The sequence below is a fragment of the Ambystoma mexicanum genome, chromosome 6p, assembly GCF_040938575.1.
Source record: "Ambystoma mexicanum isolate Mex_15411 chromosome 6p, UKY_AmexF1_1, whole genome shotgun sequence".
Lineage (NCBI taxonomy): Eukaryota > Metazoa > Chordata > Amphibia > Caudata > Ambystomatidae > Ambystoma > Ambystoma mexicanum.
In genome coordinates, this window is record NC_090935.1 from 356,197,158 (window position 1) to 356,212,830 (window position 15,673).

The following is a 15,673-nucleotide window of genomic DNA, read 5'->3' on the forward strand; positions in this document are numbered from 1 at the left end:
GTGGTTACCTTGTCTGTAGTCGGCTTGGAACATAGGGCAAGCCCCATCTCTGCAGCCAGGTCCTGATCTATATAATTCCCAACTGCTCCGCTGTCGATGTATGCTTCAATGGTATGCATTCTTGACGACCGTTGGTTATTAATTAAGATCACCAGAATTGCAAAGTGTGAGGTCGGTGGCTCTTTTCCCTCACTCGACAAGCTAACCGTTTGCCAAGCTGGGTAGTTTCCCGACTGACACTCCTTCTCTTCATCTTTTTCCGTGGCTCCAACAATCTTCCTCTGAGGTTTCACTGGGCAGTCCTTCAGGAAATGCCCTGACTTTCCACAGTACAGACATAGTTGTTGTTGTCTCCTTTTATCTCGCTCTTATTTTGTTAGCGGGGGTCGTACCCCTCCAATTTGCATGGGCTCTACAGTATTTTCTTGCACTCGAGTTACATTGTCTCTAGTCGGACGTACACTGGTCGAGGGTCCATTTTAGAACGGTCTGCTTTTCGGTCTTGCAACCAGTGGTCCAGTGCACAACCAAGTCTATGAATTCAGAACAATCTCTGGGAGGATTAACCACTTGAGCTAGAACGTCTTTTAATTCACCTCGTAAGCCCCGATGAAACAACGTGGTTCTTTTGTTTTCAGGCCACCTAGCTTCAGAAACCAATCAGTTGAAAGTAGCGATGTATGTTAACAAATCCTTATTCCCCTGTTGGAGGGAAAGGAGTTCATTGTCCACAGCTTGTTCTCGGGTATGGCGAGCAAAGAGTTTTTCCATTTCCCTCTGAAAGTCCCCAAAGTTATGTAATAAAGGGTCATCATGGGACACCAATGGTACCGACCAATCTGCGGCGCTGCCACTTAGGTATGATAAAACAAAGGCTACCCGGGCTTGGTCATTTGGGAATGCTCCCGGTTGCAAAGAAAATGAAGGTGACACTGATTCATGAAAGCTGTGTATTTTCGTGGATCACCAGCAAACCTCTCCGGTGGTGCCAAAGGAACTGTACCTGGTAACACAACTTGTACCGGAGTAGAGACAGTGGATGACATGCTAGGATTTTGCATCGGTGGGCTGTTCCCAGGTAGAGGCATCTGACCCACTTGTGATTGCAAGACTTGCCTGCTGATATCTTCGGTACGCTCTTTAGTCACCAATAAGTCTCTTTGGAGAGCGTTAGTCTCCTGTCTTGCAGAGTGAACCTCGGCACAAAGTTCTCCCAAAAATTGGGCCAATTGGTCTAATTCTGATGTTTCCATGGCGCCCAGGTGGATTGGTTTGGCAGGCTTCACATTCTGTTATGCTCACTTGGTATCCACGGGGAAGCCACCCAGCTGTGGGGACTCTGGTGCCCTTCTCAGTCACTCCCAGGTATAATCAGCAGAGAAGTTCTGCCTGAAAAACAGGTGGGCAATGTTCAAGACTGGGCAACTGGGGTAAGAGCCTCCCAACACCCCGTATGCCCGCAGCCCCTCCCCGGACCTTTCCTCACCTTGTTATGAGTTTTGGCGTGCTCTCCGCCCTGCCTTCTTGGCAGGGGCGCGTTGTCCTTTGTGTTGGCGAGTGCAATCAAGTTACTGCACTGATGCATGCCCTTAAGAGTCTTTCACGCAGGTCTTATTACTGTTATACTGTATGCCTTTCTTGAATTTAAATAATGTCTTTTCTCTCTCCTTAGGTGCGCGGAAGTTGGCTGTGGAACGTTGGCTGAATTGGGACTCACCGGCAGGTGATGGTGCTTCGAGAGCACCTTGATGCGGTAAGTAGGCGCTATGCGCAGCGCTATGATGCCTTGCCTTTGCTAACCTGTTGTCTTTTGTTCCCGTAGGTTGCGGTGCTCACCCGGAGCAAGAAGTCCCAAGGCGATGCTGGTCGATGGGCGACTCGTGAGTTAAACTGCCGGCACAATTGTAAAATGTCTAATGTCCTGTTTCTCTCCTTTTGCATATCCTACGGTCCGGGAGGCTCGCTGTTCCTTGGATGCTGAGGGCAGGAGCGGGTGGCAGCTAGCGGTGGAATCACAGATAAGCTGCTGCTATTAACGATGTCCTTTTGTTTTTCAGATGCTGTTCTTTCGAGGTTCGCAGATGCAGCTGAACACGATGAGCGTCACGTTGCAGGATTGCAAAGTAACGCGAAGCATGTTCTCCAAGTCGGGTGTGGTTTAAATAGCATCAAGAATGTAGTCCAGGTAAAATAGTCCCTAGGCTACCACACCGAAAACACTATACCGCATAGCTTGGTTCCAAGGAGCCAAGCTATGTGGATGCCTCCATGTTGACTGGCACTGAAATGAAGTAGTTCCCAAGCACAAGTCTTCACTAAGTATGAGCCTGGCGCCAAAGGCGCCAGGACTGGCCCCAAGAGGGCCTAGGCAAAGGATGCCTAAGCTTGTCGGGGGCCCAAGCCGGGACCCCTCCTGGCCCATTGGCCTGCCGGGAGGGTTTCAGGAAGTGGGTCGTGACACCACCCTTGGTGCCTGGTGTCACTGATAGGATAGAACACATCAGCGTTCCCAGTGAGCTGTCCTAGTCGATATATAATTTTGTCTCACCTTGTGCAAATGGACTTCCCCCATCACCAGTGTTACCCCTGATTCAAGGGTTCGCAGCCTGTCCTGCACTTACTGTCTGTGACAGTAGCATTGGCAACTGTTGAGACTGTCCTTGTGGAAAACTCATCAAATTCTGAGATTGCAAGTTTTGCAGTGCTCCTGGCGTTTGTTGTTGCACCATGTGATTCTGTGCAACTCCATTTCCTCCCTGCTGTAAAAACACAGGTGGATTCACCATACCTGCTCTTGTTCCTTGGTCATTTTGCATCATGCCTTGACTTCTGCATGTGTATGCTAGATGCCCTGTCATACCACACAACCAACATACTGGTGGTGGTCAGATTATTTGCCCATTTGACATATCTTGATTGCCAATTTGCCAATTTGCATGTTTGAAAGCCTCCTTGATTACTCTGAAAACCTCCCTGATTACTCTGCCATCCTCTTCCTCTGAATCCTCTTCCCCTGGGGTAAAACCCAGTATTGCCCTGATTATTCTGCTATGGATTATTGTCTTGTTGCATGCTCGACCCATCTGAAGCTAATTATCATTGCCCCTTCAAGGGCATATTTTGACAATTTCTTCTGCACTAACTTTGCCTCTTCACCCTTTCATGCAGCCTCTTTTTTGCAATTCTTTTCTTGCAGTAGCCTGCAATAGTGTCCGATGGTCAACTGGTCAACTGTATCTCAGACCACAGTTTGGCCTCGATTCCTACCAATTTCTTGAGCTCTTTCTGTACCGAATCTGGCAGCCCTTGGCATAATATATGGTAGAACACGGGGATAGATTTCCCCCAAGATTTACAAGTCTCGAGTACCCATGCGTCTTGGAAATTCTAGATATAAAGGAACAGGTCTTCCGACTCCTTCATTTTCCGAGTCATGATAGCTCCCACATCAGAAGTATCTGGATATAGCAATCGTAATGCTTTCCATACCGTGGCTCTACAATTGTTAAATGGAGCTCTGTCATGCGCGGTATTAACTGTGGTCACACCAGGGTAACCTGCCTGTGGCCACACATCGTCTGCTTTATCACCAAGTATGGCAATTAAAAGACCTTTGATGTCCCCTATAGCTAACATGTTCCCTCCCGTCATTTTTTCTATATAGTGTATCCATTTTCTGGCTCCCGATGTCAACATTGGAAGCTTATATATCATGTTTTCCCGATCCATGTGCAGCCATGGAATATATTGTGGTCTTGTTCCACCTTTCTCGAGCAACGGAAATTTGGACACATAGCCCTCTCTCTCTTCTCTCATTGTTCTTCTGTCTATTGCAGTAATATTCCTGCATCGCTGCCTACCGGGCAATGTCCTTAGCCGGCTCACATAGGGTGGTGGAGACACCCCCCCCTCTGACTGTGAGATACTTCTTCGTGTTGGTCTGACTGTGTTGCTCATTCTGATGTCCTCGGTGCAGACCCACTAGAATCTAACCATCGTATCCCTTTCCCTCCTGAGAATAATTTTTCGCGTCTTCTCTCTTCCTCCTTTTCCTCATGCTCCTCTCTTTCGGTGTCAGACATTGTCTGCACCCAACTCGTGCAACTTCTTGCATCCTCTTTGTTCCTACTTATTTCCAACCTATCTAGGGACAGTTTTCTATTTCCACTACTTTGGGAGACATCCTCAGTATCGTAAAGCTGAGTGCTCTCCAGGCGCTAGTCTCCCCCCTCCCCTTGGGGTACTTATTCTAGCCCCAATTCATCATATATTCTATCGATTGTCTCTCCGATGCTTCTGGTGTCGACGTCATCCTCGATATTTGCCTTAGACGTGCCTGGTACTGAATCGTACTCAGGAAAGAATTCTTCTATATCTTCCCAGCCTACTACTGGCTCAGGTATTTTAACCTCCCTTTCCAGATATTCAAGATCGCGTGCTCTCTATTTTTGCTACGCTCTACATCGTCATCGAATTCTCTGTGCTTCTTCGCTTCTTCTCTGACCCTATCTTCTTCCTCTTTCTTTGTGTCTCTACGTTCATTTGCCCATCGATTACCTCATCCCTTAGTCTCTTTATTCTTTTCTCCCATATCCTTTGTTCTTCCTCTATCCTTTGCTGTTTCTGCCTGTCTTGATCATTGGCTGTTCTCTGTTTATGATCGCGATGCCTTTCTTGCTCTTTGCGATATAACTGCTCTCGTCTCTGCCTGTCTTTTTTCCTGATTCTTTAGTCTCTCAATACTTTTTCCTTTTCCTTCTCTTTTCTCTGTAAGTCATCTAGCTTCTCTTTTTGTTTCACGTCATCTATGCCTTTACCATCAAGTTTCAATAAAATCTGACCTCCCATCCATTCGTTCTGTGTGAATGCTATCTCATCAGTTCTATCCTCAATTCCTTTCAATCTTTTGCCCTTTCTCTCTGTATCGAGAGATGTATTTGCGTGTGCCTGGTCTTTTTTCTCGTTCTCGCGTCTCTCCTTATCCCTCAGGACTTTGGAGGTGATATCTCTATCTTTATCTTTGTCTAGATTTTCATCACTACTTTGCCTAGGTGACTCATGTGCCAGGTTGCTATACCCTGTAGCTGCTTTAAGTTATCTTAGTGGATATAACCCTTCATCCTTACTGTCTTCAATTTTCATTTCAGATGGGGCGGGTGGCGCTGAGGGCATCTCACCCCGCACTGTGCATAGGTTAAGTATCCAATCTAATGGCAGCTCCTCCTCTTTATCCTGTTGGTACATTTTCCACAACTCTAGACTAGCTAGGCATTTGTCTAACTTTTTGCCCTGTGGCGTGCAAATATGTCGCCATGTGCTGTAGGACCGTTTTACATAACGATCCACCTTGGGGCCATGGCATAAACTTTTTTTTTGTGGTTCCCTTAACCCATTCTGAACTGTACTTTTTCAGCTTAGGTGCATGTTTTGGCAACTGTTTGAACAGGTGTACTAATGGAGTCATGTCTTCCATGCCTAAATCTGTTTACTTTCTCTTTATATAACACTTGTTAATGTTTTTCGTTACTTGAACACTTTCAACAGTACGAGCGAGCGAGCACCCGTCGTCGAAAGCTCCAACCCATTTTCCCACACATTTTTATATCTTCTATTTTACTCAATAAACATCAGGTTGTATTCTACAATATTTCAAGTATCCAATTGCATAATAGTTTATGCTCGTTCCTCGAAGGAAACATTTCGTCCTATGATGTCACAACAAATAACACGTAAAACAGATGTTCACAGACTCAACAAACTCCAGCTGGTTACACAGACCTCTGTCTCTTAATATTACCCCGACATGGAGTTTAAACTCATCCCGTTGCCGAGCGTCTTTAACAGCTGTGGTGACCTATTTGTTGCTCTTTTATTCAGGACTATGGATGCAAGTTTCTTCTAGCCGCTATATTTAAGCGTAGGAATTAGACAAATCCTCTCTCTTCTTGGGTGTCCCCGCCGGTATCCTCTCTATTCTCGGATGTCCTCCCGGTATACGCTTTTACTACTTTAATCACCTTTTGAGTCACTATTTCCTTCCCCATATATATATATATATAATATATGGGGATATATATATATATATATTCTACTCTGCTTCTGACTATATTTTGTTTTCCCGCCTCCCTCCGTTACCTTTCCCTCATTTGTTCTAAGGCATGCACTTTTTGCCAAAGCATTTAGGGCCTCATTACACGGATGGCGGAGAACTATGCCGCTATTAGCGCCATGGTTCATGCCGGTAAAATACCGGCCCCGCCTTGGCGGAAAGGGAAATTACCACCCCATTTCAAGGTTGGCGGGGCGGTAATTCCCCCTTCCACCATTGCCCTTCCCCATTCCCATTTTTGCCCCATAGGGCTCAATGGGAATGGGGAAGGCGCTAATTACGGTACCGCAAATTGCGGTACCGTAATTAGCTCCCTGGGTCCCTTTGCGGGTTGGTTTTAAACGCCTGCAAAAAGCAGGCGTTAATTCCCCCAACCCGCAAAGGGACCTGGTAGAAGGCGGTAAGGATTTACCGGTTCCGGTATTTTACCGGTACCGGTAAATCCTTACTGCCATCGGTGTAATGAGGCCCTTAGTCTTTTTCACTCACTCTTCGCATATTCCCTCTCTGGATGCTCAGGATCACCACCTTCCTCACCGCCTCTCCTGCCGTTCGCCCGCTCAGCTGCCCGTTGGAGTGGGAAGGGGTTATGTGGGGAAACACAGGTCCCTTCACACCTCTGTCTGCATATTCTACTTTTTACACTAACCACTGTCTACAGGGAGCTTCACGGTCTACTCAGCCGGATGGCAAAGGACTCGTGAGATTGCTGAGGACCTATAGTTACTTTATTCCGACGGTCAATGGGTGTCTTATCTAATCAATAATCGATAACCTTCCGATCTCTGCTACAAAGTGTACTCTGAGACCACGAACCGGCCCATAGAGTCGGGGTTTGCCCAGAAGTACTTTAAGACAAGATAGTAGCAACCGTGAGACGGATGGGGGTGCAGATTAATTCTCTAACGCCAAATCAATAATGACAACTCATCGGTTTGGCAAAGGGAGTCCATTTATTGACAAGTACAAAAAACGGGGCGTCTCATGAATATCAGCAGATGCTTGATCTTAACTCTCACTTTACAACTCCAACGAACTTCATAAAGAACACCTCATGTATACTAAAAATTCGTCATCACTGACGTTTAACGCTTAAAAGTTGGCATGCAATTTGATTGGTCTTGGAAAGGTAACTTTAATATAAGTACTATATCTGTATATGGTAACGGATAAGGGGATTAGGTAAACATTGTCAGGTGGGACATCTAAGCCCTACCTTCAAAATGGCTACTGTAGACGGCACTAAAAGTACGACATCCCATTGATTCTACTTACTATTGGACCCTAGATTACTTGGTCCACTGTAAAAGGGTTGGCACCAACCTCACTCATACTTTTCCACTTTGCTTAGCAGCATGCAGAATGGCTGGCCAGGTGCAGGGTGCCCCTTAGCTCCCCCGGCCTTCCTCCAATTATTGTTACAATCAATCATCACTTTAGTGGCCATGTGTCAATTATTTCACTGTGGTTGGCCTCGAGACTGCATCTCCTGTCTGGAAAAGTTCTGATATCTTCGCCTGGCATGTTGCCATGCGTAGGTGTCAAGGTCTCACTTCTTGCTTGGCTGGTCATGTGATTCAGACACAGTGAATTTGCCTCTTCTTCATGTAATTTGTGTATTTAATTTTTGTTTCACCCAACTCCTGCCTCCAGTTTCTTATCTTGACCTTTCTGAAGCCTGATATTCTGTTCTTAGCTTCAATTAATTGTAGCTACAGTTTGTCTATTCTACTGATACGACGTTGGCTTTTTTGGCAAAATTTGCCTTTGCTGAGTTTCGTTTCTGCTGCAATTTTGCTAAATATGAAGTTCTCCTTGTGTGGCCTTTAGTAGCCTTTGGTTAATTCTGGTTCTTGTGCAAAGTGGAAGCATACTTATATAACGTGCTTTGTTTGAGGTAGATATGTATAGGTGGTGCTTGCCATCTTTCTACTAAGCATAGCAAGCTGTACGATTTTCTTAGATTTCTTGTGGTTCCAAGCATATGTACATGTGTAAACTGGTCAAATATCTTCGTCATGCTTCCAGCTTAAGCTTCTTATATTTGACATTGTCCTTTCACTTTAGATTCACAATACCCCTTGTACATGGAGTTTTCGTCTCTTTACATCATTCTCTGGTCGTCAATTCTTCTGTATGTGAGTCAATCCGGGTTTTCGTGACGTCACCATTCGTCTTCCATTAAGATCTTTTTGGTTTCTTCAGGGACTGTACTCAGACGATCTTCATTTCGTTTCATTTGTTGATATGGTTTTCTCAATGGGTACGTTACTGTCCATGGTTTCCTTGGTATCGGTACTTCAATAGGCATTGTTCTTCTGATGGGTACTGGACGGAACCCCACTGCAGCTCTCTGCTGGTTTATTTGCTTATCATACGTCACATATTTCGGCATGAAAGTTCCTGGTACTTCAAAATGGACGGTTGGAGTGCGGGCTGTACTTGGGACTTCCTGTACACCGGCCTTGACTTTCACCAGCAGGACGAAAGCGGTGGACGAGGATGATCAAGGGAGTGCTTGTTTCAATTTTCTTAGGCAAAGGAGCACTGCGGCTCCGGTCGGCGACGGCGGTCCTCGACGGTGGTCGTCGACGGTGGTGGACTTCAATGTCCAGGCACTTCTCTTCGTGATTCCACAGCGGTCCCCATCTCCGGTCGGCAGCCATTCGAGGGTATGACATCCAGGGAGCTTTGGCAAAGATCAGCTGGTGCACGATGGTCCCTTGTAGCTCGGGAAGAGGTCTCCTAGCTAGGTCCTCTCTTGGATCAGTACCTTGACAGTCATGCAGCTTTCACATTAGCGAAGGACAGCAGCGGCAGTTCTTCTTCTTCCAGTGGGCTTCAAGGTTAAGCATCAGTTTCAACTTCAGCTTCTGAACGATTTCTATCAGTGAGAGGCCCCCAGATATACTTTTGGTCTCCCATTCAGTCTGCTGGGTCACACTCAGACAACCAATCAATCAGAAGGGCATTCAGGCAGTCAGGCAGCCAATCAGGCTCACAGCGCATTCAGACCATTCTTCTCCATCCAGACACTCACAACACAGAATGTGGATTCTGACAAGTACCCAACCCTTCAGTACTCCATACTGCTTTCATTCCAGTTTTGGGTAGGGCTTGTGTCAAACACCAGATACTAGACACCCATAAAATGAAATGTGTATTCATCACACACTCCATTCACCCAGGTCCCACACCACGGGCGTACCCACAACATACAGTCATCGGGAAGGCTCCAGCCTATCTGGCCTGGACTTCCCCACAATACCATATATGGAACTTCCCCCCAATAGCCAGTCAGGGGGAAGGGCCAGAGTCAGGGCTTCCAGAGACTTCGGGAATACAAGGTAACAGGCAATAGAAAGCAAGAGGCCACAGGGGCCATCTTGTTTCCTATTAGGAATCAACTGATTCCAGTGGCAGAGATGGGGCATCCCAAAATGGAGGATACTCAGAGCACCTGTCAAATTCAGCATGCCGCTGTCACCAGCCCATACCCTGCTCTGTTGGCCACACACAGGTGCCCAAATACATACACTAGTAGTTCAGACTTGTACTCCCACCCATGGGTGCCAAAAGGGTATCCCAAGGGTCTATTCACCAAACCAAAAATAGGAAGAGCCGCACTGCCAGGAGTCCCACATGAACTCCTGCGCGGAAAACAAGACATAACATACATAATAAAGGAATAAAGGACAAGGATATGGAGGCCCCGTCCTTCCAATGCATTTCCAGCATCACAATATGATCAACTAGTAGCTAGAAGCATTTAAGACTGAAGAAACTGGCCGAAAATGATTTAATGAAAAGTTTCAACATTTATAACCAAGCCCTTCATATACTGAAGGACATTCCCTCCATATTATTTAATATATTTAATGCATTTTCTCAGTAAAATATTGTAATAATTTATAACAAATCGTTTTCAAAATACATGCTTTTGTTTAACATGTTTCTATATTTTCCAATACAATTGATTTTTAGCAGAATTAATTTTATTTGTGCACCGCAGCATCATTTCTGTGTAGTAAATGTATTTGTGTTTTTTTCATTGGAGGCTCATAAAAGTAAGTCTAAACTGATCATGTTTGGCAAATAATGTTGGTCACCGGAGTTAGTTCCAGCAAAAGACACATTGGCCCTAGTTCACAAATATGGTTTTCCCCTTGATTGTATGATGCGAACTTGCAGGGTGGAAGGGAGGGTTACGTGGATTCAGATAATTACATTTAAATAGGCAACTGTTTTGGCACAACCAAATAAAGTATTCTTCAGTGAAGTAGCACATACCAGCTATATGCACCGAGGGGTCGTATCCTCTGTGTGTCTGCCACAGGTCAACTCAAAGTGCATCCCTGGTTGACAAAGCAATGGACTTCCATCTGCAGTATCGCTGCAGCTCTCTCCCCTATGCTTAAGACATATGTAGGGGAAACTGAAATACTGGTAGGGGTCTTTTCAAGTTACCTGGCAGCATTTGTCTGTGTTTAGCATTGGTTTGCCTATTACCTTTGTACCCTTCCACCGCTCAAAGTAATGGCTGGACCCATGAAAGGCCTGTCACTGCAGATGCACTCCTTGCACCCATCCCGTCACCAATGCGAGCCCAAATGTGTGAAGGTGGCCAAAGAATTCCTAGTTATAGTGGGCCTCATTTTCAATGTGCCGGTCCAGTAACAACGGTGCTGGTAAGCATACCGGCACTCTTGTTATCGGATCCGCACACTCCGAGGCTGCAAGCGGCTGCCGGCCTGCCAGCCAGGTCTGACCTGGTGGGCGGGACAGCACCCGCTGGCAGACTTGCATGGAAGCACCGGCGCTGTTGCACACAGTGCCGGTGCTTCCATGCCTCCCATTCCAATTGAGTCCTATGGGACTCAAATGGGGATTTGCCTTTTCTGGCACCTGACTTTCCGGAACGCCAGGACTGTAATGCCCTGGTAAATCCGGCAAGCCAGGCGCTGGAAAATCTTGCAAGTGCGGCAGCAGCCTGCCGGTTTTACCGGCACGGCTACCGCCAGACTTGTGATGAGGCCCAATGAATCCCAAAACTTAAATGGGCATGGAGGGGCTGCCTGTTGGCCCCTTGCCTCTGCAAAAAGTCCCTGCTACACCTTGCGAGTCCTGTTTGTGAAACGGGGTATTGCGTGGAGAGACCTGCAGGGATAGACATGTGAGCAGCTTTCTCCCCCAAGCACTTAACCTTCCAGTTCTTTGTGAAGTAGAGTCTTGGAGCCTAAGGATTACATAGATATAATCTTAAATGCATCTTTCAAATATTAAAAAAGAATATACATCTCATGTTAAACGTCCATGCTACAGATATACAAACATATAGAAATTTAGAATCTGATGTCATATGGGGACAACTAAGCCCAGCCAGTGTATGCATTTTCCATCTAGTAGACTGACCAAGGCCAAGAGCTGTGCTATTGATGACATTGTCGATATTGTTTTCTGGATACTAGCAACCATTTGACATTTAAGCATTTAATGTCTTGCCTGAAAAATGTTTGTTCTGCCTTGCAGTAAAACCTGAAGCGCCTACCAATGTAACCGTCACATATCAAGAAAAAGCAAAAGAGTACATCATCAAGTACGTGGAACAGGATGGATTCCTGAAAACCAAGTTAATCCATCAAATAGCGCTATGCGCGGAACATGGAGAATGGACCATTGTAAGTAGGTGTTTCTTTAACCAGATGTGGACAAAGCCAGGTCTCAACTATATACAAAGCATCCTCATTATACCTTATAGGCAAAACGATGGTCTGTCAAGGAAAATATTCATGAACTTAATAACACTGTCCTATGTTGTTAATTTATATGCGCACCCGGGGAGGGTGAGCCATCCAATCATGTGGCTGGAACAGCAGGTGAGAATACATAATCCCTGGCTGCTGTTCCAGCCACCCAAGGCCCTTTGGTGGCGCTTTTTTTCTAATGTGGGGAAATAACAGGGAGCCTCACCCTGTTGCCTCCCTACATCCCCCAAATCACCCGATTCCACGTCCCTCAGCCCAACTTACCTGCAGGACCGGAGCCTCTGGTCCCGATCTCCTCCCGTCTGGCCACCGCCATTGTAATAGAAAAGGGAGTAGGTAGCCATTTTGGAACATGTTTTTCCATGGCCGTCATCTGAAAAGGGACCTAGTCTCTTTTCCTTTCCAATGGTGGTGGATATTTTTATTTTTAAAATGTTTTTTTCCGACGGTGAATGGGCTCGCGATGAGCTGATCTCCCCTCGAATGAAAAAAAAGAAAACTATCCACACCTCGGTAAATTCCAGGGTGCAAACAGCGTTTACACCCCAGCTTGCAGCCCGAGCTGAGGCCCTGGTGGGCCGTTAAAACCCATGCCCCCCCACCCTCGCTCCGGGGCGGGAAATCTATATTTTTCATTTGTGTACAATATAATTATTAAATTAAATGAAGTGTAATCTTCCTTAGCATGATGTTGAGTTCCCCTTCAAACCTAGCAGGAAAATCCGGCTCAGGTGTTACCTCTCTTATGAAGCAAGTAACAAATGATGGGTGGATGCTTTCAATTAATCATAAGCACTCTGAGAAGTATGGCTGTCTATTGTTTATTATTTCCCCCCTGCCATTACAATATGAGAATGCCTACACAAATCAGAGTTAGTCCAACCCCAAACAGGAGCAGTCTGAGTTGACTGCTACTCGGTTCCCTTCTAGTGTGGATATGGGATGCACAGCTAAATTCTAAATTTATTCATGTATTTTATCATTTAAAATGTTTCCCATATTTCAGGTGCTAAGGGCCCATCCAAGACGACCAAAGTCAAACTCTCAAAACAAAAAAGACCCACTAAAACCTAGTAGGAAGCCCAGAATGACTTGCTTTGGCAACTGACGTATAAGTCATAGAAATAAATAACTAGCATTCGTGTACAGTTCAATTTAAATTAAACATAATCGTTTGTATTAACGTAACCATGTGTTTCCATGTTTGTCATAACATGGAAACACATTTTCTTAACATAGAGCTATTTTTTTTCTCAAGCAGACATTGTAGGCTGTAACATACATTTTACCCAAAATTAGAATTGCAAAATTACATGCATCAAAAATATATTCTTCCCAAAAACCTTTTTCATACAAATGCATAAATTCGTTCTAAAAGTGTCTTCATAATTTGAAATGTAAAGAAGGTATTTTTGTATGGACAAATAGCTCTCAATAAGTGTTAGTCACATCCAAACTTTCTTCCCAACGCGTTTCGGATCTTTCTTCAGGGGAATCAAAAACCTTCTCTCCTAGGAATTATAAACAAAACACCTAATGATCCTTACCCCCAAACTACCTACAATCCGTCAATTAGTACGTTAAGTAGTACCGACCTAATGTATGCTGTGCTCACAAGGAGTGCCAGAAGTATCCAACCTCTGTAACCAAACAGGTATCAGAGATCTAATAACCCTAAATAAAGATGCTCTCCCTTAACATATGGTGCATCAAATGTCATAAAGCTTACCAAGATTCAAAGTAGCCAATGCTCGATTTAAAAATGACTATGTATCTAAGGTACGATTCAAATCTGATAATGCTCTGCATTAGTGGGTGACTCTCACTGTTTGTCAAACATGTTTGTAACAATATGAATATGGTACTTGTTACCGTAGATTGAAATTTCTTTAACTATATTTATTTTAGATTATGTACTGACAACAGGATTATAGGTTGAAAAAGGTAAGTGTTCGGCAGAGAAGGATGTTCATACTACATTATGTTCCTTAAGATAATTATGCGTATCATTGGTTTAAACAGTGGGCTTGCCACTTTAAGATGGCCACCGCGTAGGCAATACAGCAGCCATTGATGACATTATTTCCTTCACGGCAAGTTGAGAGTACTAGGCATGCTGTTCCATTATGATAAGAGCTTCTTTTTTGAACAAAATCAACAAATTAGGTATATTGGTTAAAAAAACAGGACCTATAAGAGCCCTGTTATACAATGCAGTGATGATGTGTATTTTATCGAGATTGCTTTATTACAAAACTATCGGGTTAGGCTTGGCATAAGGTGACTTCATAGGCACATCATTTTCCTGCAATTTACAAATATTTATTCTTGATTCATATACATTACGTTAGAAACTATAGAAACGTACCATTATAATATAAGCCAAACCCTCGGCCCACCTTAAAACATGGTTTACACCTGCCCTCAAAGCACTCTGCAGAAACAAACGGGCGCAGAAACCGCATGGAGAAATGACCCAATAGTCGCTAACAAAGTATGATTCACCACCTCAGCGAAAGTCTACAAACTAGCTATACTTGAAGCCAAAAGCTTCACGTACAATGCCAGAACTAACACAGCCAACTCCTCCACCGAGAACTTTTTGCCATATTACGTGAACTAGAATCCCCAGCCCCAATGCCTGGTAATTGCTTGAAAGACAACACCTGGAGTCTAAAAATTCAAACCGCCCGACTGGACAAAATCTCATCTCTCCAAAACAAGATCTCAAAAAAGATAAACAATATGACCACACCAGATCCCCTGCCACTGCATTCCCAACACATCACACACAGTTTAAATTTTAAACCAGTTTCAGAACATGAAGTAATACAAATTATCAAAGACATTAAACCTTCAAGATGTCAAGAGGACATCTGCCCTGTCTATGTCATCAAAGACTGTGCAGAGGCTCTAGCACCTTTAATTTCTTCATTCATCAATTCCTCTTTTGCTACTTACCCTATGCCAGCTAATTTAAAAGATGTACTAAAAACCCTACACTTGATCCTAACACTCCTACTAACTACCATCCCATCACAATGGTCCCCTTTCTCCTCAAAATCTTGGACAGAGCAGCTTATCTTCAGATACAGGCACACTTAGAATCTAGCAATCTTCTAGGATCAGCGCTACTGGATCTAAAGAATCAAATGGATGAATTCAAAGATGTGGGCAAGATAGCTCTTCTTCTCTTGCTAGATCTCTCAGCTGCCATCGATTTGATATATCACCAAATCCTCTGCGAACAACTTTCCTCGGCCGCCCGCTTCTTGCGTGAGGCAACCATCTGGATCTGGAGTTTCTGGAGGTTGCTATTATCCTGTTTGCTCCATACTGATGATAAAATATTCAATTTCAAGGTGAGGGCCGAAGTAGTCCAATTAAACCATTTTTTGTTTATACATTCATATTTGTTATTTAATTTCAAAGCTTTCAGTGTGAACTCTCTACACGTGTTTCACCCTCTTAGATTCAGAGGGCTCGTCAGGAGAGTATCTAATAAAAAGGAAACATTCATGAACCTTATGTTACATTGGTATCTGCTCCAATTACCAAACAAGAAAAGGAAACATACATTGTATTAGAGAAAGAAAAGAGAGACAAGTACATTAAGAAGATACATCCTCCTCTTTATATTCTTCAACTGCTATAGTTAAACCACGTCAGATTTGTGTGTTACTTTTTTTATAAATGGGAAGCATTGTCTGCCTTACTGAGTGGTTTAGTTAGAAAGGATATTTGCCATTTTTTCCTTTAAGTAGTAAAAAGGCCACTCACCTTTTAGAGCTTTAATTCC

The 15,673-nt window shown here is 44.3% G+C and overlaps 1 protein-coding gene across 1 annotated transcript in view; it reads left to right on the forward strand.

Annotated features, from left to right (window-relative positions):
* Positions 1 to 15,673, forward strand: part of IL7R (interleukin 7 receptor) — a 563,020-nt gene that overhangs the window by 304,018 nt on the left and 243,329 nt on the right. Inside the window, exon 4 of the mRNA XM_069627128.1 lies at positions 11,639 to 11,787. Within this exon, the coding sequence (XP_069483229.1) occupies positions 11,639 to 11,787 (149 nt within the window). The remainder of the gene's footprint in view (positions 1 to 11,638; positions 11,788 to 15,673) is intronic.